The 26,395-nt window shown below is 43.3% G+C and overlaps 1 protein-coding gene across 1 annotated transcript; it reads right to left on the bottom strand.

Annotated features, from left to right (window-relative positions):
• Positions 1-395: 395 nt before the first annotated feature.
• VGLL1 (vestigial like family member 1) lies at positions 396-26,312 on the bottom strand. Its single transcript, XM_015444337.4, has 5 exons — positions 26,231-26,312; positions 22,386-22,624; positions 9,411-9,830; positions 7,607-7,660; positions 396-750 (listed from the first exon to the last, which is right to left on the bottom strand). The coding sequence occupies exons 2-5, from the start codon at positions 22,597-22,599 to the stop codon at positions 662-664; spliced, it is 777 nt and encodes a 258-aa protein (XP_015299823.1). The 5' UTR covers positions 22,600-22,624; positions 26,231-26,312; the 3' UTR covers positions 396-661.
• Between the last annotated feature and the right edge of the window lie 83 nt (positions 26,313-26,395).

Below are 26,395 nucleotides of genomic sequence, written 5' to 3'. Positions count from 1 at the left end.
AAGAACATGGATTTTGAAAGTAAATAACTTTGAAAGAAAATGTACTCCTTAAGCCTTTTTTCCTCTTACTGAATCTAGGAAACATATGTAATACACTGGAAGATTTGTTCTCTTTATTTATATAGCAGATGGGAGGGGAAAATATCTAAGAGCCATCCTGATATTAACTTAATATCCTGATATTAAATATTGCAGTGGTGAGAAAAGAGCACTGAGTTCAGAGGCCTGGATTTCAGTGTTGGCTCTGCTACTGGCCATGTGATCTTAGGCAGGTCATTTAGCTTCTCTAAGCCTCAGTGTCCACGTATATTAAATGAAGATAATAATACCAATATTAGGGTTGCTGGAAAATTTGAATGAAATGACGGATGTGAAAGAAATTAGAACCCAGAATAGCACCATCCAAAAAAGTACAGTTTTATTATTATTCATCAGCTGAGCTGTTACACAGGAGCAAGCAGGGTGTGGCTGGGGAACATTGATAGCGGGGGCTTCTGGGATTTTCACAGGGCAAGTACTGAGCTCATACTAAACACGAAGCTGTTTAACAGATTGGGGAGGCAAGTGGGTTTGAGCAGCTTTCATTTTTATCTGGAACAATCTGCAGGGATGTCCTGCTGCCGTGTCTTAGACCAAGTGTTGTCTTTCTCCTCCAACTTGACTAAAGATGCTGCAGGTATCGATGTGGGTGGCCCCAGTGGTTTGGTGGTGTAAGCGAGTATTTCCCAGGTGTCTCTAACTCTGAAAGAGCTAAAGGAGAAGTTACATGGTTAATGAAAGCCAGTTAGGCCCCTATGGAAGGCTGTGAGTCTCCTCCAGGGTGCAGATGAACACCTGTGGGATGTCAGATACCAGAGTCCTCAACCTCAGAGGAAGGGAAGGCAGAAACTCATGGAACTGCATCCAAAAAATGCTCTGGATGCAGAATAAGTTCTGTTCCAGCCACAGGCCCAACTTGTGATGAGCAGTTTACTCAATTCCCAATAAGTAAGTTCTCAGATTTCTCAACAATTGCATTTGGGGGTCACTTTGTTAGGACTGAGAAACCAAAGTTTTCAAGTGAAAGTATGTAATTCATCAGGACCAGACTGAGACTTTTCAGCTTCTTTTCAGACTGAAAATGTAGGAAACCCACAGCCTCAACCTATTCTCATTGGGTCTTTCCCACCCTATTTTCATTTTGCTTTTGGTAGAGGCAAGAGTGAAGTTGGTCACAGTCTGGCTCTGGCTCAGGCTGGAAAGCTTCAGGCTGTTCCTGTGATCTCCATTCAGTTGGAAAAGTGGGACGACCCCATAGGATATTTTGTGATCAGTCTTGATTAGAAGGACCCTGCTGGGGGAGCATGAGAGGAGTCTGATTTCTAAGTAATAGGGTCATGGGTGCAGTGAGGAGTGAGAAGAACAAGCAGGTGGGCCTCTATGCTCCCATTTCAGAACAGCGCCCTTAATCATTTATATATGCTGAGAATTCACTTAAGTTTGAAAAGCCTTGCCATAGGGCATAGGTGCCAAGGAAGAGATGTGCACAATTTTAGGAAGGGCATATACTTGCTCCTGATTCAACACCTAGAAAGAGAAAAGAAAACCAAGAAAAAGACAGTGATGTCTCTAGACCCTGTAGATTCATAGTAGAAAATCATAAGCACGTTGGAAAAAAGAATTCTCTTCAAACTGAAGTTCAATAAAAGAACAGATATTTTCTTATCTCTGGAGACTGGCTTCCTGAAAAACAGAATAAGCATGAGCTGACTCTGGGGTCTTGTGAACCCAGGTTTGAGTCCCGGCTTACCACTGCCTATCTGTGTGACCTTGGGCAAGTTACCTAGCCTATCTGTCCTCCACTTTACTCATGTCAAATGGGGATATTAATAAAAGCTACCTCCTAAGATTCTAGTGAGGATTAAGTGAGTTAAATACATATAAAGGGGTTAGAACAGTGACCGGCACACAAATGCTCAATAAATGTTTACTATTATTTTGTTAAAAAGGCAATGTGTCTATATGTGGTAGAGTCAAATTATTGCATGGTCAAACTGCACCTTAGCTTGGTGGGTAAGACTAAGGAAATTGAAGTCACTGAAAACTGACTCTGGCACTCACTTTGACTTTGGACGAGTCACTTAACCTCTTAAGCCTTAACTTTCCCATCTGTGAATGAAGATAAAAGCAGAACCTGTGTTGCCAGTAGCTATTGGTTCTTATTTTGCTTCGCTGCCATGATTTTTGTCACTCTCTTCATTTCTAATAACCTTGTGCTTCACTCTACCTCAACCACCCATTCCCATGGTCACACCCTAGACTTTCTTATCATTCACACAGGGGACCCTTGTGATCTCAATTTCAAACATCCACTCTCTAGCCACCTCCCATGTCACTGGCTTAAGTAGTCTTATCACCGTGTTTTCACATAACCTCCAGTCCATCAACCTCCATTTCCATTGACATCCTGTCAATGTCCATCTGCCTCCATTTCCTTCTCTGTGCAGCTTAGACACCACGTTCTGTTGTTATAATCACTAACTTGCAAACACCCTCGACTCCTTTTCCTTATTCTCTATCCTTCATGCTCTCTTGCCACAACCTCACCCCTAGATGAGCGTCCCCATTTGCCTTCTCTGTACATTACACTAACCTAACATCACTGATGAAAATTGCACAACCCAGCTGAGAGTTCACACTTCAAATTCATGAGCTTGGACTTCAGATCACCACCCAGAAATCCTACTTATGTTTGTTTACTATCAGGCTTGCTTTCCCAATGCCCAAGAACACTTTTTCAAACTTTCTCACTCTCTTTAAATATCCCACACTCTTGCTGTCTTGCTCCACAGTTGATTGAGAAAATAGAAATCATTAGATTAGTACTTTTTAGTGTCCTCACAAGCAAGCCTGAAAATCAGTTTTTGTCTGTGTCCTTATTAGCTTTCTTTTGTATACTTTCAATGACAGAACAGTCCCTGTTCTTATGAAAGGTCAATGCTTCTACATGTCCCTTCTGTCTTCTCAATGATTTCACCCCTCAAGTTATCTTCATCCTCCTATATTGGATCATTCCCATTATCATGCAAAGAGGCTCTAATATTTGCCTTTTTAAAAAAAGACCTTCTCAAACCCCATTAGCCTCTTTAGCTAATACCTTTTCTCTCTTTATCATTTCAATGTTAAATTTCTCTAAGAAGCTCCTTGAATTTACTATTTCCACTTTCTCATCTCCGGTTCACTCTTCAACCCACTTCAATCTGGCTTCTGTCTACATCACATAATGAAAACTGCTCTTAACAAGGCTACAAAAATCTCTGATGCCACATCCAATGGGAATTTCTCCTTATTTGACCTTCTTTTATTTGATCTTTCCACAGCCTTTAACACAGTTGATCACTCCTTCTGTTTTGAAACATTCTCCTCTTTTAGCTTCTGTTATATACCACACTGCCCTGGTTCTTCTCTTATCACATTGGCTACATCTTTTTAGTCTCCTACAATGGTTCCTCATGTCCCCAGTCTCTAAATATTGGCACCCTCCAGGCCTCTTTCTGTGGCTCTCCTCTCTTGTATGTCTACATCCTCTGCCTAGGTGATCACATCCAATGGCCTTAAATACCACTTATGCACAGGACTAATATACATCCCAAATGTTTACCCAGACTTTCTTCACTTACATATACAACTGTTTAAAAGGTATATCCACTTGGATGTCTTACAGGCACCTCAGACTTGACATGGTCAAAACAGTTGTGTTCTCCTATCCATTTGCTCAAACAGGAATCCTAGGAGATAACCTGGATTCTTCCCCCTTTCTTTGCCATTCCTATTTAATCCATTACCAAGTCCTAAGAGCTAACCTTCCCAAATAGATCTCAAATACCCCTATCTCTGCTGTTGCCACCTAATCCAGGCTATCATCCTCTCATGCTTCTTGCCTCTTTGTTTTCATTCTTCCCTTTCTCCAATGTGTCCTCTACAGAACAGCTTTTGTGATCTTATCAGATGCAAATTAGATCACACGTAAAATCCTTCCATGGCTCACAAAGTCACTTAGAATATGAAATCTCAATTCCCAATGTTACCCATAAGGCCCCTGCACCACCTGGCCCCTGCCTACCTCTCCAGCTTTGTCTCATACCACACTCTCTCTTTTCTCACTCCACTCCTGTCACCCTGGTCTTTTCTTTTTTCCATTCTTCACACACATCTCGGGCTTTTGCAGGGACAGTTTCCTCCACCTCCCTCTATCTCCACCCTAATTCTTCCCAGAGCTGGCTCTCTCACTTCATTCAGGTCCCTGATCATACGTCACTTCCTCAGAAAGGCCTCCCTTGAACACTTTATCTAAAGTTGGCCCCCATTTCCCCCTATTTCAACACTTCATGTGTTTTCCTCACTCCACTTATCATAACTTGCAAATATTTTGTATTTTCCCTTTGGGGGTGGGCATGTCTTCCCCACGAAACTATTAACTCTATGAGGGCAGGGACCAAGACAATTTTATTCACTGTTATATCTCCAATGTATATTATAGTCCTGTGTCTGGCAATCAGCAATATCAACTGTTGTTATGATTTGTAGCCATTGAAGCAATACATAACCAGCATCTATTTCTACTGACCAAAAGATAAAATCAAATTCACTAAAACTTTTGACCAACATTTGTGAGACTCGCCTCCAGAATGTCTTTCTCCAAGGTCTCTCTGACTACCCTTCAGGCTCTGATGACTCTTCTGCTCCATATGCACTTGCTTCATAGATGCATGACAGCCCACATGAGGGGACTAGGGCCATGTTGGAGGGGCAGGAGGAGACTCTGCCTCCCTTCCTTGACAAATATTTTTCTGGAGCCTCACATAGGAAATCTTTCAGAACAACCTAAATCTCCACTGAAAGGTTCATGTAGTTCACTTCGAAATGAGGTTAATATAAATTATATAAAGAATAAGACATGAGGCTAGGTGAGGTGGCTCATGCCTGTAATCCCAGCACTTTGGGAGGCCAAGTTGGGCAGATCACCTGAGTTCAGGAGTTCAAGACCAGCCTGACCAACATGGTGAAACCCCGTTTCTACTAAAAATACAAAAAATTAGCCAGGCATGGTGGCAGGAGCCTGTAATCCCAGATACTTGGGAGACTGAGGCAGGAGAATTGCTTGAACCTGGGAGGCAGAGGTTGCAGTGAGCCGAAATTGAACCATTGCACTCCAGCCTGGGCCATAAAAGCAAAACTCTGTCTCAAAAAAAAAAAAAAAAAAAAGAATAAAACATGAAGAGCCAACTGAGTCTCATGCCAAATCTACTCCCCCAGGAAGTGAGGGAGCAGGATCTGGGCAATGAACAAGCTCCCCAGGTTGTTCGTACCATCAGGCAAGATTGGAAGACTGGTGTCATGCTTAAGAGCATGGGCTTTGCTGGGTTCCATTGTCCTTTTACTTGGAGCCCTAGGAAGTCCCTTCTCTTCCTCTCAGCTCCATGCTACCTCCCTCTGCCCGGGGCCACAGTGGTAGAAGGACGGACTTGGGCCTGTTGGCATAGCCACCTTTCCTCAACTACTCTCTGCAAGAGAAGATCGTCCCCTACCCCCTTTCCCTAAGGCATATTTTTCTTTGCTCTTTTGCTTGCTTTCTGAGCCTTCTGCATCCCCCTTCCTTTATTTTAGGATAGTACCCTTGCCCCAGATAGACAGTGAACTCATTTGTGGTAAAATAATCTCACCAGTGACTAATTTTCACTGTTGTACACTTCATTTAACTTGGAATTGTTTTTGATAATTTTATGACACTGTGAGAGCAAAGAGATAATACTGCATCTGCCACTTGCTGCTGTGACTTAAGGTAAGTCCTTTCACCTTTTTGAGATCCAGTTTCCTCATCTATAAAATGGGGATATTCATTCATTCAATCACTATTTGCTGAATATCAGTTGAGTAAAGCACCTAGGACATATTCATATACACCTCACAAGGTCATGGTGGGGACTAAGCAAGATGGAGTATGTGGTATGTGGCTCATGGTCAACACCCAGTACATGTTGTTGTTGCTGTTAGTTTTAGTCTATGAACAATTTTAAGCATCAAGTTATCAGTAATTCTGAGACTCACAATAAATAAATGTAGAAACTATTAACAAGTACTCAAGAAACACCACAATCCTTGCCTTTCATAAGTTAGGAGGCCAGCAGAGCTCATTTCCTTGGGCAGGGACTTACGTGATGTCTGCCTTGGCCATGCTAAGGCTTTTGAACCAGCTCTAAATGAATCTCCTCACGGAGGCATGGCCAATGAATCACCAGGGTTGGTTTTTGTTTTGTTTGTTTGTCTCTTACACAAGGGCATCAAACAGAATAATTTTTACTACATTGGAATAATTTTTACTGCATTACTACATTTTCTTACTGTTTCCTTGTTAAATGCTCTTTTATTGTTTCCAGCATTCACTCATTCATTTATTCAACAAATTTGTATACGTCTGTGCCAGGTGCTAGGGATACAGTGGTATACCTCTCAAAGTCTCTGTCCTTATGGGGTTGACATTCTAGTGGGGTCTATAGATTGCCCTCACCCCTACTTCACACCAGACTGTCAAATGCCTGAGATCAGGGGTTGTGGTAGTGGCTTTTCCTTTGGATCCTCTCTATTTTTATATTTTATGGAGATGGGGGTCTTGCTATGTTGCCCAGGCTGGTCTCTAACTCCTGGGCTCAAGTGGTCCTCCCGTCTTGGCCTCACAAAGTGCTGGGATTACATATGTGAGGCACCACATCCAGCTTGAGTCCTCTCTTAAACACAGCACACAGAGCACAGCTTGGGGCACACAGGATGCCCTCCAAAAAAGACTTCTTGATGGTTTAATGTATGCCAATGCTTAGAATAATGTGCCAGCCATTATTCTAAGCATTGGTATACATTATTTCATTTACTCCTCACACCTCACCCTATGAGGTGGGCACTATTTTATGCTTATTTGACAAATGAAGCAACTGAGGCATGAAGCGGTTAAGACACGTGACCAGGTTCCTGAAGCAAGTAAATAATAAAGCTGACATTTGAACCCTGAACCCAGGTCATGAAGATCCTCATGTCATTCCACCCAGATTGTCCTCTTTTGTAAGTTCCTACTGACACCACTTTCAAATTGAGTGTGGAGCTCAGAGTCCTGCCCTCACGCCTCAGTTGACATTTTCCCTGACTGCAGAGTCCTGGGATGGCCCTGTGTACTAGGCTGACAACTGAACATCTGGGACACAGCAAGCAAATCCTCATCCTCATGAATTTCTTAATTTTTCTGAGTCACCTTGGCTACTTCAGTTAAGTCCAGCTCAGGTTAAAAAAAAAAAAAAGAAGAAAGAAAGAAAGAAAAGAAAAAAGAAACTAAGGGCAGTTACTTCTATAGCAAAATAAAATTTTACAAGATAAGAAGCGCATACACTCTTTTTTGAGGCTAAAATGAAACAAATTCTATCTATGAAAACACTGAGTGATAGAAATAAGGCTCCCGTCCATTACCGAAGACTCTGGGTTTTACACTATCAGTGTCTCCAGTAGTAGACAGAAGCCTTATTCCTCAAGTTCGTTCTCAGGATACAGACACACACCATCAAAGGCTGGACCAGATACCTACTTTCATTTGGAAGGCTGGTACTGGCAGATCCACGAGACATATACAGTTTCTTATCTAGAAAAGAAGAAAAAAACATTATTGGAACTGAAATTTCTAGGACTAGGTTAGAAAGTGCCCAGTAGCATCCCAGGGGCCTCACATTGCCTGGTCCTAAGTTTATGAATATCTGGCATATTCTCTCTTATCAGATGCTACAAAAACAGAGAAGCTTCTGTTTTTAAGGTCCACCATCTTCCAAGGCAGTGTTCCTGATTAAGGGTCACTGACTTCCTCAACAGATCCTGGACTGCCAGTCACCAATTAATACAACTGATGTCAACATGAGTAGAGCATGAAGACTTTGGTGATAACCATTTGTTGGTGAATGTGTCTTGAGATTTCAGGAATAGGACAATTGCCTGCATTATAGTTTCACCATGATGTGCCTGGCTTACAGTAGATGCTCACTAAATATTTGCTGAATCGGATTTGAACTGTAAAGAGTTGCTATGTTTGGAAGGTGATGATTTCAGCCATCTGTGTTCTAACCAACTGTTGAAACAGGGCTCTGCTGTGTGTATGCACAGCATATACACAAGCACAGTTGGCCTAATTTTCCCTGTGAATCCAATAGGAAAGGACTTTTGAAAAAGAGTAGAGGGGTAGGAAATTTCACAGGTTTCCCAAGCATGACACTTCTATGATTTACTCCTTAAGTACATTCCTAATCAAATTCTGGAAATGACAGAGTGGTATTTTAATGGGAAATTTGTTTGCCACATTAGAATAGAACACAGTGCCTGACTTAGGTAGGCTATGCTGAACAGGCCCTTTGTTTACTATATGCTTAGTTCAGTGTAAAGACAGCTTCTAGTAATTTCTTTCAGGCATGGAACACTAGAACCACACTATGTATGGACAAGGAAGCTGCAAAAGAAAATTCGTCCAAAGTACAGAATGACAGAGGTTGCAGACTTGGTTCCATGAAACTATAAAATATATATATTTATAAGTGTTTCATATGAAAGGCAAATCTTGCAACAGAGTAGGTTGATTTTTTGGTGGAAGTATAATTAATGCCAATTCTTCCCCGTTCTTTTACAAAGAAGGGAGCCTTGTTTTCTGATGGATATTTTGCATCTGGTAGGCGCTAATTAAATATTTGCTGGGTGAATGAGTGAATGAAAAAGTGAGTGAGCCTTAAGGGTGTTTTTAGTTCAGGGGAGGGGTGGTGGTCAGGGAGTAGGAACTCAAGGGATACCAAGCAGGAGGATCCCAGAGTGCAGGAGCAAGCCGAGGACAGCCAGCCACTGTTAGGTCTCCAAGCAGCAATGAGGCTGCCTCTACAGTCGCTTTGAATTTTAATGTGTGCAGCAGATGGTTGGTATAGCTTGCCCTTGTTGTTTGCCTGGAGCCTGACATCACTGCAAGTTGCCAACCTGTTTGGAGGCTACAAGGTACGTCACAGAGTTCTGTTTTGCAAATGGCTTATTTAATTGCTCCCAATGAGGTAAACATAGGACCCTACGGTATTAGACAGCAGCCCATCATTTTTCTAAGGTAAGGCCAAGTTGACGGGCTAGGGTGAGTACTTCGGGCCAAGTCCATCTGGCTAGCTATCTATGTAACCCTTTAGCTATTAAACTGTGAATGTCAATGAAGCCTAGTGAAGATATATGGAACATTTAAGCAGAACATTCCATCCCTCAGCAGCCCTATGTCCAGAGTGGCAGCAATTAGTCTTGGCACCTGATCTCATGCCAACTCACTCTCAACCACAACCAATCAGGGGCACCCCTCCAAGTATCTGTAGGCATTTCCTTACAGTGAACTGGGCCGGGAGGCATGTTGAAGAGCAACCCTGTGCTTCCAGCTGCCTGGCCAGGGTTGCCATTCTCCCTGGCGGCAGGTTCCTGAGGACGGGCTAGGCATCTGTCTTGCTGGAGGAGACTTAGGAGAGGCTCACGTTTCCCATCAGGCTGGGGCTCTGGAACCAGGTGCCGAGCAGGGAAAGCATGAGAGTAGCCAGGCTCTAAGGAGCTGGTGCCGGCCAGGGAGGAGAAATGCCACAGCTCCCCAGGCCGAACAGAGGCCCTCCTAGCCAGGGATGGTGAGAACTGATTCACAGCCATGGGACTAGGCACATGCAAGTTGCAGTTGGCGGCACGGTTTGTGACAGGTACTTCTGGCTGTGGCTTTGTCCACGGAGAAGAGTAACGCCACTGATTTGGAGACATGCTGTCATCTGAGAAGGAAAGATTTAGAAGACATGTTAGGTGTTTATTGTTTTCAAAATGGATGTAGATTTTTTAAAATAAATACTCTATTTATTTTTAACTTGAAGGAAATAAGAAAAGCTAAAATAAAATCATCCTAATGATAATATCCAGAAACAGCCATTGTCCTCTGTAGGTGTACTGTTTCTAGGACTGGTTTCTATTCATGTATGCATTGTTTTCTCAACATATATTGTTATTCAAGCCATTTTTGTTTCATTAAAATATCATGAAAAGCCTCCTATAGAAATGAATAGGCCAGGCATTGTGGCTCATGCCTGTAATCCCAGCTCTTTGGGAGGCTGAGGTGGGCGGATCACTTGAAGCCAGGAGTTCAAGACCAGCCTGGCCAATATGGTGAAACTACAACTCTACTAAAAATACAAAACTTAGCTGGGTGTGGTAGTGCACACCTGTAGTCCCAGCTACTTGGGAGACTAAGGCAGGAGAGTTGCTTGTGCCCAGGAGGCAGATGCTGCAGTGAGCCGAGATTGCACCACTGTACTCCAGTCTGGGCAACAGAGTGAGACTCAGTAAGAAAGAAAAAAAGAAAAAGAGAGAAAGAAAGAGAGAGAGAGAGAGAGAAAGAAAGAAAGAAAGAAAGAAAGAAAGAAAGAAAGAAAGAAAGAAAGAAAGAAAGAAAGAAAGAAAAGAAGGGAAAGAAGGGAAAGAAAGGAAAGAAAGGAAGAGACAGAGAGAAAGAAAGAAAAGAAAGAAAGAGAAAGAAGGGAGGGAGGGAAAGAAGGAAGGAAGGAAGGAAGGAAGGAAGGAAGGAAGGAAGGAAGGAAGAAGGGCCAAACCCCAGCTTTTTAAAGTGCTGTACAGTAAGTAGTCCATGGTAAAGCAGTAATATAACTAACAAATGTCATATTTGTGCACTGCTTGGTTATTTCCATTGTTTTCTATTATGTTAACAGCATTACAATGAGCATCTTTGTATAGATACCTTTGCTCCCGGATCCAATTCGCTCCTTAAGGATACTTTTCTAGAAGTAAACGTGCTTGATTTGTGTTTGGTTGCTGCTATCATCTAGCTTTATTTTATAGCTGGTGTTTTAAATACACTAAATAGGGGGACTCCACAGAACTGTGCTGGTCACTCACACAACTCTAGGAGTTAAAACCACATTTTCCAGAGTAATATGAGGCACAGGGATGTTAAGAGACTGAGCCAAGGTAGCAAAAACAGATTAGCCAAGTAGGGAAGTGAGCTGGAGCGATAAGTAATGGAGAGGGAAGTAGTTGCTTGGACCCCATTTTGCAAAAGCAGAATTCTGAGGGTCAAGAGGTGACTTAGTTTCTTCTTGCAAAGTTCATGTGGATTGGTTAAGAGGGATGGAGTGTCCTTTGGTTCCATACACACTATTCTTATTGTGCCTATGATAGCCGCCGAATCTGAGATCTCAAATGTCCAGGATAGCTCAGGACAAAGACAAATGTTTTCCCCATTCTCAACACCTACTCAGGCAAGAAGGGAGGAGGGAAAGAGCTCTTCCAGACAGTTCTTAAACCCTGGAGCCTATCATCTATCCAAGATAATGGAGAGAGGGTGGGTATGGAGACAAAGGAAGATTGGCCAGCTGGAGAGGCTGTCTGGGACACTGGTCCTATTTCCCATACAAACCTCTCCTAGCTCTCTTGAATGTTTAGTTTGACTGGATTGTGTACAAGATAAAAAATTCTGAGAGGCCTGCACAGTGTTACTGGAGTGCCATCACTCAGTGTAACACAAAGGATAGGAACAGAAGTCCAAGTCCTCACGGCACAGACATTCTCCCCAGCATCTCACACCATTCACAGTGAGTGATGGGGGATGGTTGGCCCTTCTTATGAAATCAAAGGCAAGACAATATATTAAGATTTGTTTTGGTGAGGGTGAATGCTACTTCTGAAAATTGGTATCTCCAGGCCAGAAGCAATTCAGTGCACAAAGAGAGTGATTAAGCTAATTTGGTGTAATCACAGTCTGTGTTTCATATTGAATGAGGGTACTTCATGTCCTAAGCACAAATTAGAAACAAAGCGTAGCCCCTGACAACTAGGTAGTTTCCATCTGAACAGGCCTTACAGATCTCATACATATGACTTAGGGGCTGAATGCTTGAAATGTGGAAAGCAGAGCCCCAGAATGTTTTGACTATTTCCCTTAACTGCTTCCTTTCTAGAATTCTCTGAAATGTTAAGGGAAGTGGGTTGGTGTGCCACAGTCCAAAGTCCTATATGGTCACTGGGTGCCCCAGAGCACAGTTTGGATGGGAGCTTGTGGGCATGCACCGGGTGTCTTAACCCCAAGTTCACAGTGACCCATCAGAGGGCCTTGGGTGGCCTGGGGAAACCCATCATTCCAGATTAGGCTTGGAAGTCAGTGGCCCACGGAGTGGAGACCCTGGATTTGAGTGGGCCTCTCTTTCTCGGGCCTCTTGGGCCAACTGCTCCAGCAGCCACTCCCACCTACCCTGTGGATGGGTAAAGTCCTCTTAAACTACAAACGTGCACTGACTCAAGGCTGCTGCTGCTACTAGAAGTGACCCTGGTGACTTTTTTTAATCCATGTGCTCCCTATTAGTTACCTCTAGAAGTGAGAGAGGGAGCCCCAGGGCAGAATTTGCTGCCTTCGCAAACCCCTGACCACACGAATGAGTGGAGAGCAGCTGAGCAACACCCTGACGCAGGGATACATGGGGCAGGCTAGGATTTTTCTTTCAGCAGGAATACAAATGGCTTCCACTCCACTTACTTCAACCCTGGGCATCTAGACCCTACCTCTTAGTCCCATTCATCCCTCTAGAATTACTGATGCTGTTGATCCTGAGACAAGACCTATCCAGAGAGAGCTGGTCTCCATTTCCTACACTGCCCTTTTTGGGTGAAACTGGCAGGCCATTCCCCCTGCCTTCCAAGCATACCCAGAGGCACCACACATTTCCACCCATATACACTTTTGGGATCTCCAGAACACTCTAGAAAACATCTTCAGGCATTTATGAATTTGCCTCCATTCCAGAGTACCTTCCCTCCACTTTGTCCTTGCATGGAGGCCCTGGCTTCCTATTCCAGATTAGTTTTTCAACATACAAACTTAAATGTCGCCCTTTCAGAAAGGCCTTCCCTCAACCTCCAATCTAAAGTTCGTGACCCTGTTACTTTCTGTGACTGCACCCTATTTCCTTCATGGCAGTAATATAGTAATTTATTTATTTCTTAATTCTTACATTCATTCATTCACTATTGGTCTTCTTTATCATTTAGTAAGCTTGGCGAGAGCTGAGATCATTTCTCTTTTGTTCACCATTATGTCCCCAAGAACTTGCACAGTGCCTAGCACATAGTGGCCCTGAAAAAGTATTATTCTAATGAGTGTACACGCATGTTTACACACAAACACACATATATATGCACAATTGCAAACATGTACACACTCATAAACACAAACATGCACACACACACACACCCCCCCCCACACACCCCCTTCCCCACTGAACCTTTCTAAATCGAAGAGAGCAGGATGAAAGTGGTTAAAAGCACAGACTTTGAAGTCGGAGAGGCTTGGAATCCAATCCCAGATCTGCCACTTCCTAGCTGTGTGACACTGAGCAAGTCCCTTCCCACCTCTGAGACCGCTATGAGATTGAATGAGACAATCCACGTAAAAGGTTTAGCACAGTACCTGGTACACATTTGGCACTCAATAAGTGGTAGCTGTTGCTGCTGTTATTATTAATCATTTCAGTTTAGAAACCCACTCTGGGTTTCTTTACTGGTTTGCAACACTCAGCATAATCAACATGAAAAAAAGCAAGACGGTCATTATTGTATGAGGCCTGAGAATCCTCCCTGCCAACAGTCACCTAGTGCTGGAGGAGGGAGGGGCAGAAAGGACTGAGCCAAGTGGCCCATAACAGCAGCAGAGGCAGCAGCAGCACTTCAGGGCCGGTTTGGAGGCTGGAGCAGATACTGGTTATAAAAGAGGGATTTCAGAAGTCTTTGCTCAGTCTGTGGCCATTCCCAGGGAATAACACATCAGAGATGGGCAGGAACAATTTGTAAATATAGAATAGTTTTTGTTTATTGAGTACGCACTGTGGGCCAGGCACTTTACTTAGCACTCTGCATACATGATCTCACGTGATCACCACAGCAACCCAGATGAGAAAATCGAGACCCAGAATGGTTAAAGTGACTTGTCTAAGGCCACACAGCTAGCAAATGGTAGAGGTGTCTGATTCCAAACCTCATGCTCCTACCAACTATGCCTCCCCAATATTGCAAAGAATGCAATGAGCTGGGTACTTTCACATATTCCTTGGGTTGGAGGTCTGGCAGATTGGCATAACACTTCTAGGAGGAAATTTGTCGGTATATATCAAAACTCTAAAATTTTTGTATACTCTTTGACCCAAGCATTCCACTTGTAGCAATTTATTTTAAGGATATAGTCAATGATGCATGTAAAAATGAACCTACAAGGATGTTCAAAGTGATTTGTATAATATAGCGAAAAATTAGCAACAACCTAAATATTCAAAAATTTTAATAAATTTGGTACATCTATAAAACGATACTCTTGAACCATTAAAATGATGTTGTAGTAGAACATTTAATGGCATGGAGAAGTGGATATGACATTGTTGAATTTTTTTAAAAAGCAAGTTACAACCCATTAGGTGCAAAATGATGTCATGTTGTAAAAATTAGTACACGTACATGGATGCACATGTGGTTTTTGTTTCCTGAATGCTTATCTATGTTTTCTAAATTTCCAAAAATGAGTATATTTTGTATATTTTATGTTTGTAAATAGTAAAAATTATGTTTTAAGCAAAAACTTAAACCACTTGACCCATGAAGCGCCCAAAACACAAGTCACAGCTGTGAATGACTAATCCATGATTGCCTGATTTCCTTCTGTCTATCCTTTCTTCTTTCCTTCCTTCTCTTCTCCCTCTTTCTGCATCTTTTAATGCAAATTCTGCGGGTTTTTTTTTTGACAGGGTCTCACTGTCTCCCAGGCTGGAGTGTACTGACAAGATCATAGCTCACTGCAGCCTCAGTTTCCCCAGGCTCAAGCGATCCTCCTGCCTTGGCCTCAGCCTCCTGAGTAGCTGGAAATACAGGTGTGAGCCACCACACCTATACAATTTTTAAATTTTTTTGTAGAGACGGGGTCTCTCTGTGTTGCCCAGGCTGGTTTTGAATGCCTGGCCCTCCCAAAGTGCTGGGATTACAGGGGTGAGCCACCACGCGTGGGCTACAAATCTCATCTTATGATGAAGTTGAAACCAAGAGTCCTCTGAACACATGCACATTTTGCACTATGAAAGTCCAACCTTTGACCTGCATGATCTGTATACATTGACTTTCCCTCTCTGCTCTCTTTGCTGGTGGCACTTGCACTTCATTCATTCACCCCCAGGTACAAAAAGCATATTGTTTGCATTAACTGAGGTCAAAATAACACCGGAGGTGGAAGGACAGCTTCAAGGAGATTGTCCTGTTCCAGGGCACCAGGGGGGCCTCTCAGTTCTTCCCCCTCTTTCAGAGCTGCCTCACTGGGGTGCCTAGTCTTTGGATGAATATCCAGGTTCCTTTTCCCAACTGAAAATAGAGATCAAATACAGAATATGAGCTAGTATTTGAAATATTGAGTGGCTAAGATCTGAAATCAATTCCATCTGCCGGCAAATACTATAGACTCCCCATATTAGCTGTGAGATCTTGGGCAAGTCACTTGACTGTCTGAGCCTCAGTTTCCTCATCAGGAAAATGGACATAGAGTTAACCAGTAGAGTTGGTGTGAAGATTCAATGAGATAATCCACGTGACAGACCCTAGCAACAGACAGTGTTCAAAAAGTGTTAGCCATTATACACATTATTAGCGATAGTCCTTATAGGTATTAAATCCTCTTGCTGGGGCATTGTCAGAGTGTACAAAGGCAAGAAAATGGGGTAGTCAAGAGACTGACTCTGGAGATCGATGGACTTGGGTTTCAATCTTTATTACTCACTGGCTGTGTGACCCATCTCTAGGCACTTACCTTCTCTGGGCTGCAGTTTCCTGCTCTGTAAAATAAGGATAATAATATCCATTGCAAAACGGATTTGTGAAGCACAACCAACATGCAGAAAAATGCACAAATGGAAGTGTGCAGCTGGGGGAATTTTCATAAACTGGGTAATGAGCACCCAGCTAGAGTAACAGAACCTGACTACCACCCCAGAAGCACACTGTACCCCCTTTCAGTCACAACACCCCCAAAAGGTAACCATATCCTGTGTTCTAACACCATAGGTTCAATTTGCTTGTCTTTGCACTTTATAAATCACAGTAGATTTTGTGGACTGAAGTAAAATGCACTAATTTTAGTGTGGTGTCTGGTATTTGCTGGGAGCTCCATATATGTTTGTGCAGATAGATTCCTTTTCCTTACGAGAATGGAAGACAGGAAACTGTCAATATTCACAAGGGCCATAAACAACTAGCATGACTATTTCTCACATAGATATTTACACTTTTTTTTTTTTTAAGCCAGCATTTCTTCCCTACCCTCACTGATTATAGCAGATGGGAGGGGAGAGAGAAGGAGGCTGGATCCTTTGAGACTGGCTATAAAAGACCTCTGAGTGCCCACGTATATACCCTCTCACCTTCTCTCAGCAGCCCTGGAGCAATGTTGCCAGGCCTGAGGCTGGCCTCAGGACTGGGGCTGGGGACAGGACAGGAAGAACACAGGGTAGCATACGTACCAGGACCATGCCCCCTACAAACTATAGTTACTGAAGCTTCTCTAGTTACTGATTCTAAAATTCCCAATGTCCTTTTAATAGGGAGATAATTCAAAGATACCTTCAATTTGTGTTTTCTTTTCTGAAGTACAGCCAGTATAAATTATACATAAGTAAACAAAAACATAACATTGATTGGCGAAGAGAAGCTAGGAAATTCGACGGCATTTCCTAGCCACACGGGTCTCTGTGTTTGGGCTTTGCACATTTGGCTCAAGAGACAGCCCTTAGAATGTGGGCGAGTTGGCCATGGGAGCCCATGAATGGGAGCCTGTTCTCCTTGGAATGGCCTAGCTGGGCTGGACGGCCTGGTGCTGGCCTGTAGGGGTTGAGAGGATACTAACAGTCAGTAATGAAAGGCCACTTGAAAGATTTCCCACCATTTTCAAAGCCATATGTATGTCATATAACACCTCCAGTGAGAACCTCTGTGGGACTGGAAGCCTTTCATGGGGCCCTCCCCTGAGGTAGCAGAGCTTATGAGAAACTTGACTCCTAGTGGTGATAAGAGAGGCTTTGAGGGAGGCAGTTTTTCCTTCATTTGCTCAATCAGTGGACAAATATTTGCCTAGCCCACACCACACTCTGTGAGGGAGACAACATCTCCACAGTCAAGGGATTTGTGGGGTTCTTATAGGGAAAATGTAACAACCAAGAAGGAAGATGGAGAAGCAAGCCACCTCTCTATCTGGCCTGTGAAGGCTGGCTAGGGCAAGAAACAGGGCCATGCCCAACTTCCCTTAGCGGGCAGGGGCTTCACAGAAGGATACAAGGTGAAGTCAGAAGGCACAGGAAACTCTACGGCAGCCATGCAACAGAACCCCCTGAAAACCTGGAGGCTTATGGGAGAGGCCTGCTGCTCTGTGAACCTGGTGTTTTGAACACAGGTCCTCATATCTATCTTAGTTGTTCAAAAACTCAACTCAAGCCTTGGACTACATTACACTTACTATGTGCCACTTGACATGCATTATCTCCTTGAATCCTTGCAAGCACTGTCCTATAATTCAATAATATTCCATTTTAGAGATGAGGAAACTGAGGCACAGAGAGGTAAAGTGATATGTCTGGAGATCACACTGTTAGTAAGTGATGGAGCTGGCTTGGGCCCACGCTGAGTGGTTCTAAAGCTGTATACCACACCATACCCCCTCTCTACGGTGACTCCCATCTGTAGGATCAACACCTTGTGATCAAAATCATAATTTCATTCATTCAAGCCGTATGTATTGAGTGCCTCCATGTGTCAGGCATTGTACTAGGTACTTACAAAGCAGCAGTTAACAGATTGACTCCCTACTGCCACGGAGCTCAGAGGGTAAGGGGAGAGAGGAGTCGAGAAAAGAAATACAACATATAATGTGTATTTATATATATTTCTTCTTAGCATTTGTCAAGTGACAAATGCTAAGAAGAAAAATGAAGCAGGGTAAGAAGACAGACATGAGACGGTGGGGGCTTTCATTTTTTAAATAGATTGCTCAGACAAGGATTGTTTGAAGTGGTGACATCCAGGTGGAGACTTGAATGGAGAAAGGTGAAGCCATGCAGGTATCTGGGGAAAGAGCATTCCAGGGATAGGAGAGACCATGTGCAAAGGGCAGGCCTGAGGCAGGATTGTCTCTGGCATAGTTTATGAATACCAAGGAGCCTCGACTGGAGCGGGTGAGGCAGAAAGTGGTAAGATATGAGATCAGAAAGACAACGGGGGCCCAGATGAAGCAGGGCCCCATTATAGACTTTGGATATGATTCCAAGTGACATGGGAAGCTGTCAGAGGGTTTTAAACAGAAGAGTGCTAGGGTGTGACTTTCATTTTAATGCTACCATTCTGACTGCCCTCCTAAGAATAGACTGAAGGAGAGGAAAGGAAGAAGCAGTGAGACCAATTAGGAGGGGACTGCAGCAATTCAGTGGGGGGCGATGATAGCTTCTAGGACCCAGGTGATAGCGGAGGTGAGGGGACGCGGTCAGATCTTGGATATTTTGAAGATAGAACTTACACAATTTCCAAAAGGATTGGATGTGGGGTGTGAGACAGAGAGGTGTTAAGCATGACTTCAAGGAATTGGAAGGATGGAGCTCCCATTTATTGAGATGGGAAAGACTGTGGGCAGAGCAGGTTGAGGGGGAAATTAAGAGTTTATTCAGTTTGGAAGCTATTTTGTTTGAGTTTCCTATTAGACATGTTAAGTGAAGATCAAGTAGGCAGTTAGAGAGGCAGGTCTGAAATCCATTCTGGGTTGCAGATATGCATTTGGAATTGATCAACATATAGATGGCATTTAGGACCAAGAGAATAAGTATAGATAGAGAAAGGAGTTGTCTGGGACCTGAGTACTGGGGCCCTGAAATGTTTAGAAGTTGGAGAGAGAAGGACATATAGCAAAGGAGACTGAGAAGAAATAGTAACCAGGGAGGCAGGAAGAAAACCAAGAAAGCATAATGTTATGGGCTGACTGTAAGCGAAGTAGGTATTTTCACGAGGAGAGAGCAATCTTCTGCAGCAAATGTTGTGATAGGTCAAATCAGATGAGGACAGATAGGGACCACTGGATTTGGAAAGTGGAGGTCACGGGGTAACCTTGATAAGAGCGATTTCAAGGAGTGATGAGGTTGAAAGCATGAGGGGAATGGAGTCTAGAGAGCATGGGAGGAAAGGACAGAGTACACATAAATACCACTTTTGAGTTTTGCTGCAAAATGAAGCAAAGAAATGGTGCAATAGGCCAAGAGCTGGTTTTATCCCAGCTTGGGTTTTACCAGGCAAGTAGAATAGAGGAAGTGAGACCATGGCTTGGTGGTGCTTACAAGGGAATGATTATAATGAATCCAAGCCAATGTGTTCAGAAATAAATCAGAGTCAAATAGCCAGTCAGTATACTTGCCTGTGTATTAACTGCCTGGGATTTTGATACTTTCAAGGAGCCAGTTAGATCTTCTGATTCCCACACACCACATTTCTCAGCTCTTACCACATGTCAATCCCCCGTGTGAGTCAAGACCACGGTCATTCTTGCTCCTGTTGTGATTATTCAGCACACTCTTAGACATCACCTCCTCACTCCCCACCCACCCCCTCCTGCCCATTTTAACAGCAAGGTCCACATCATTTCCTTTAGTATCTGCTGCTACCTCCTGCCCTTCCACATGTTTATTTAACGCACAAGATTCTGTGAGAAAACCGCATTGATTGACTGCAAAAGTAATTTCTAAGAGAGAAGTAAATTCTGCAAAGATGAATACATCAGGTACACATCAACTCCCTCTCCAGTCCCAAAAAGCAAAGCCAGAATGATGGCATCTGGAAACAGGGGAGCTCTTTGCCTACAGGCAGAGGCCCCACTTGTCCACTTTACACAAAGGCCCTCACTTGGAGGTACGTATGTCTTCCAATGGGAGCAAGTCATTCAACATGTGCAGTCAGCAACACCAATAAAGAGATCTTGAAATCCACCAGACCCTGATCTATTTGCTCACTTTTCAAAAAGGTAAAGGGATCCATTTTGAGTCGCATCCAGCTGGCAAAGGTGACTTCTCCATTAGGCACAGGAGGTACAGTGCCTAGGGCCCATTAATAGTTTTAGGGGCCCACAAAAATGTTTTAAAATTGGAAGAAAAAATGAATATGACAATGATACTGAATATATTTAAAACACGAACCCAGCTTGGATTATATTCATCTTTATACCAATGCAGTCATAAAATGTAACTTTTAATGTTTTTGAGGAGGAAGGAGGTCCATGAAGACAAAAGTGTCCAGGGCCCATGAAAGTCATACTACAGCCCCTGCTAGTGTGATGTTTAAGGCTTCCTTCAAACCTGGGTATTTTGTTGTGCACATTTTGACTTAGTTCTCTTCAAGTAACTGCTTTGAGATGTACGACTGTTTATTTCTTAACAATTACCAAATAGACACACCTGGCCCTGTGAAAGGTGGGAAAGGGATGTGGCAAGATTATTCATCTGCTTCCCTCTGGCCCCTGCCCTTGCTCACCAAACCATCCACTATTAGTTGAGAAGAGGCTGGGAGCACCTACATGGGACATGTGTTTTCTTTTCATGGATGCATTGGTGTTAGTGCCGCATCAGGCCATAGTAATAATAATAGTGATAATAATACTAGCTGGGTGCGGTGGTTCACACCTGTAATACCAGCACTTTGGAAGGCTGAAGTGGGAGGATTGCTCGAGGTCAGGAATCTGAGACCTGCCTGGGCAACATAGCGAGATCCTGTCTCTACAAAAAAAAATTTAAAAAATTAGCTGGGTGTGGTGGCGCATACCTGTAATTCTAGCTATTTGCAAGGCTAAGGCGGGAAAATTTCATGAGCCCAGGCATTCATGGCTGCAGTGAGTTGTGATCGCGCCACCACATTCCAGCCTGGGCAACAGAGTGAGAACCTGTCTCTAAAAAACAGAACAAGAAGAAAAACACTGATAATGATAACAGTAAATAGCTTGGAGCTTCATTGTGTGCTGAGCAGTAAACCCAGCATTTAACATGACTGAGGAAATAATAAAATAAGTGAACTAATTTGATTAAACAGCACCCATTTTTACATTAAACTTCATTTTTTTTTTTCCAGTAGCTTTAATTTTTTTTTTTCTTTTGAGACAGGGTCTTGCTTTGTCACTCAGGCTGGAGTACAGTTGTGCAATCCTGGCCCACTGCAGCCTCAACCTCCCAGGCTCAAGTGATTCTCCTGCATCACCCTTCTTAGTAGCTGGAGATACAGGTATGAACCACCACACCTGAATAATTTCTTTAAATTTTTTTGTAGAGACAGGGTCTCACTATGTTGGCCAGGTTGGTCTCAAACTCCTGACCTCAAGTGATCCTCCTGCCTTGGCCTCCCAAAGTGCTGGAATTACAGGTGTGAACCATCACGCCCAGCTAGCTTTGATTTCAAAACTTTTCAAAACCACCTGTCTACAACTGGGAACACTCCATTTATAGAAATAAATTATATAAAATGCAAATATTATCAACATTTAAAAACTATCGCAACATACTTCTGTTCTAATGGCTTATTCAGCAAGATTCTAATCTATGTTTTAGTATTTTATGGAAATTTCAAGGTTCTTTGTACCTAGATAAAGTGCTCACAAATTTGCATATTTGTATGTTCATTTACTCATTCAACAAATCCTTGTTGGTTGTCCCGTATATCACAGTCACTGTTTCTAGATGCTGGAAACACGATATTGAGCAAAATCAGCAATGGTCCCTGCCCTCACAGAACTTTCATTTAATGGAGGAGTATGCAATAGTCAAATAATTATACAGGTGTGAAAACTGCAACTGTGACAAGTGCTTAAAGAATGGCAGGAGAATCTGTAATAGGATATTTGAATGCTTAGGGGTGTGGGTGGTCAGGGACAGCTGCCCTAAAGAAGTGATCTTAGGATGAATGTGGGTTAATTAGGAGAAGGGAAGGAAGAGTTTTGCAGAAAAGGAACAGTTTGTGCAAAGGCCAGAAAGAAATCAGAGCGAACATGAAGGACAGAAGGAAGCTGGTTTCTGGAGGACAGTGCTGGGGAGGTGAGGTTGGAGCAGTAGATGGCAGCCCCATTTTGACGTTAAACTTCTAGGAAGGGGTGTGGCTTCTCACTAGTCAGAGCAACTTGCCTTTAGCAAACATATATGTGTTCAAGTGTGTCAAGTACATCAAAGAACTGGTGTGTCCGTGGCAGCCTTGATAGGGAATCCCAACTTCCTCCCTCCCGACATGCTCACCGTTCTTCAGCATCACACCTTCACTCTGACTCGAGGGGGTCAGTTCCTGGGGGCTCTTGATATTGCTCAGAGCTCTGGAGAAGTGCTCATCCACAACACTGCTGATGTCCCCTTGGAAGTAGGTGAAAAGGACACACCGGGAATTCCATTCTGTCTTTATAGGCTTCTGCTTGCCTTTGGGCATCCGGATGTCAGTCTTCTTCATTTCTTCCATTGTGAGTGAGTGACAGAGGTGATAGCTGTGGACCAAAGGCAAAATGTCACTGGCACTATTTTACCAAGTGGCTTGGCTGTGGTTTGGGTGAGCAGTATCCTCGGGGGCAAGCGATTTGCTCCCACCAAGTACACATGCTCACTGGGGCCTCAGGGAGCCACATAGCTTCTAAAGGTCAATGACAATGCTGTTGGGAAGCCTTGTCTAATCAGTCTTCAAGGGACAACACAACAAATCTCCATGAAGTGCTGAGAAGGAGCCTTCTCTTACAAATGAGAATGATCAGACAACCTGACTAAAGAGAGCATCAGGAAATGGGGAGGTGGGAGGACACTGAGGCCAAATAGCAGAGTAACTTGCCTCCTGGGGAAGCGCCTTTCTCCTAAACGAATGAGCCAAGGTTGGCCCAGAACTGCCTGTAGGCATGGGCTCCCATGGAAAGCTTGACCAGGCAATCCAGTGGGTGCTTGACAATTTCAATAGTAGGCATTGCTTTCTATCTTGACCACTTGCACACAAAGTAAACACATCAAATTCTCCTACTCCCCTGATGCCTTAATCTATGTAAGCCTGTGTCCTGCGCCTACCCGCATTCCATCTTAGAAACTAGCAATTACAAACAACACCATCTATAAGGCCTCCAACAGATATATTCTGAACAAAATGCAGAAGTACAAAAAAACATTTTTACACCAATGTTGTCACCATTGGTGGAAACCTCCTGAAAGGTTGTAAGGTTGTCAGCTCTGTTCCCCAGCACATCTTTTGTATCTAGAACAGGGCCTGGAATAGAGTAGATGCTCAATAGCTGTGTATTGAACTACCCTAAACTTAGGTTCCATCATTGGTATCATCATATCCTACCCTGAGAGTTCCTTGTGGGCAGAGGCTGTCTATTTGCATCCAGGTCAGGTCCTGGCATGCAGTGGGCCTTCAAGACATGCTGTGGCCTTCCTTTACTAGGGAAGTAGCCTGTCAGGATGCTTCTTTACCTCTGACCAACGAATCTGACTTGCCATGTGCTCTGGCTAAAGATGGATTTGATCTATTCATTCTTGTAAATTTAATGAAAATGACTAGAGTTTAATAGACTGTCTCTTTCTCTCTCTAGTTTATGAGACCTTGAGAACAAAATTTCATATTCATTTCTTTATTCCTAGCACCTAGCATAATGTAGGTGTTAAGTAACCAGTGTTTCCCCTGGTTGACAGTCATGCTAAGCATAACCAGGTACTAGCTCAAAAACGAATCCATTGCACCCTTACTTTCCAAAAACATGCGAACAAACGCTTTGAAAAACTGGTAGATTCTTATAAAGTTAAACATATTCTTATCGTGTGACCCAGCAATCTCACTTCTAGGTACACATAGCCAAGAGAAACAAAAACTATGTCCACACAAAGACATGTACATGAATGTTCACAGCAGCTTTCTTCATAGTAACCAAAAATGGAAAATACCCACATGTTTATCACCAGGAGAATATATAAACTAGCTGTGACATATTTATACAATGGAATGTTACTCAGCAAAGAACAAACAAACTACCAATCTACACAACAGCATGTATGAATCTCAAAAACATGTTGAGTGAAAGAATCCAGACACTAAAGGTCACATATTGTACAATTTCACATACATGAAACAAGCACAAATAATCTGCAGTGATGAAATTCAGAACTGTGGTTGCCTGTGGGGTAGAGATTGAGCGATTGACTAGGAAAGGGCATGAGGGAGCCCTCAGGGGTGTTGGAAAGGTTCTGCATCTTGATGAGGGAGATGGTTACTACATGAATGGATAAATTTGTTAAAACTCATCAAATTTTACACGTAAGACATATGCATTTCACTGTAGGTAAATTATTCCTTTATTTAAAAAAAAGTACATGATCTATTCTGATACTTGAAGGGATAGAAATAAAAACCAAGGTGTTATGAATTATAAAGCAATGAGAAGCATGGAGGCAGTACTTTTTTAAAGCTACAGTTTACAGAACACCTACTCTGTGCCAGAAACTACACATCTATCTTCTCCAATCTCCATAATCCTCAAATTAGGTATTGTTATCCCCATTTTACAGATGAGCAATCTGGGGCTTAAAGAAGGTGAAATAGACTGCCTAGGCTACACAACTAGGGAGTGGCAGAGCTGGGATTTCAACCCAGGTCTTTCTGGCGTTAATGTCTGTCCTACCTTCACCATCCCTTATTGACTATCCATTGGATTTAATAATACCTTCTCCTCTATGGGCCTCAGTCTTTCCATCTATCTCCTAATCCCTAGGGGGCCTCATGCCAGAACCCTAAACCAGTCATCTGGTTTCCTTCAGATAACGCAGGCAGCAACTCCCAACTCCGTCTGCTCCCTCGGGGCTTCTCCTTGAAGCCTCTGCCTGCTGCTGGAGGGGCCAGTGAGGACCTTTGGAGGATTCACCCTCTCATTCTCAGAATTTCCAGTGGCCACTGCTCAAGGTTCAGGCTTGACACAGCTTGCAATCTCTCTTTGCTAACTCCCCTTGAAGCCACATGGGAAGGAGCTGGTAGGACCCTAAGGACATTAGGGCCCTGAAGCACGTGCTTAATCTCCTTGGGTAGAATCCACAGATGACCCGGGCCAACTGGCTACAGTCAGGAAATATTAGAGATGGAGAAAGTCAGAGGTGGTGTTTCAGCCCCTTCACCTTGGAGAGCTTAGTCCGTGGGAAATTGGGCATCCTGAATAATAAATTCAGTATTCACTGAATAAGTACTACCTATGTCCTTCTTTTCCTCCCCAACCACACCTCACACAATCAAAAGGAAAGCCATAGGCTACTTCTCTGGATCAACTCACAAGCAATTCCCTGGGCTGCGCTTGGACCACAGTGGAGAGAAACTGTATTTGAGGAATATTAAAATTCTGAGAACTGTCATTGGCATAGTCCTATGAAGAACTGCATCTCACTCTACCTCTGGAGAAACATGAGAAGCTTCATCCTCAAATGAGCCCTCCATAAGAGGTCTCTTCATTCATGAATTAATTGCTGGGGTGTGTCTTGCTTAGGAGAAAGAGATGCTGCACAGTTGGATTGAAGGGGATGTCAGTGAGGCTAAAGAAAGGGTGGCTGTCTCCCAGAGAAGATGTTCCCATATCAATGCCTGGCTTATAGCAAAAGCCTCTCGTAGTAGACAAAACCCCAAGGTCAAGTTTTACCAGTACTAAACAACAGGCAGTTTGCAACTTTCCCATCTCACAAGATACAAAGACAGAAAGTGCTCCCTCAAATATTGCCCACACTTCTGAAAAAAAAAAGAACGAACGAACGAAAGAAAGAAAGAAAGAAAGAAAGAAAGAAAGAAAGAAAAAAAAAAAAAGATCTGTGAGCACAGAATCCCAAACCAGCATTTTGGCCAGAACTCTACCATAATCTGCCTGCATGGACGGACTTACCGCACTTCTCCAAAATGGTACCTAGCACTCTGGGGTGGGGTGGGAAGTCAGAGGGGTTGGTTCGTCAAATCAATAACTTGGAACAAAATCCCCAAGGGGACCAGATTATATCTCATTGAGCAAAGTATTTGATGACTACCCCATTTCTTCCCAGTTAAGTTTCTTTCCTCCTCCCCAGAAAAAATCCCCAGATTCTCTTACCTCTTAATTCTGGACCATCACCTGATTCTATGGCTGGGAAAAGATGGCCAGAGCTGCCTGGCTCACTTCAGAGCAGCTTAGTGCTTGCGGAAGCAGGAGCTGAGAATTTGTACCCCCACCTCCTTGTTACTTTCCGCCCCTCTAGCTGGGACTGTACAAGGCGTT

The sequence above is a fragment of the Macaca fascicularis genome, chromosome X (genome assembly GCF_037993035.2).
Source record: "Macaca fascicularis isolate 582-1 chromosome X, T2T-MFA8v1.1".
In the NCBI taxonomy this organism is placed as follows: Eukaryota; Metazoa; Chordata; class Mammalia; order Primates; family Cercopithecidae; genus Macaca; species Macaca fascicularis.
Note: the sequence above shows the minus strand (reverse complement) of the source record. Positions and strands in the feature narration are given on the sequence as shown.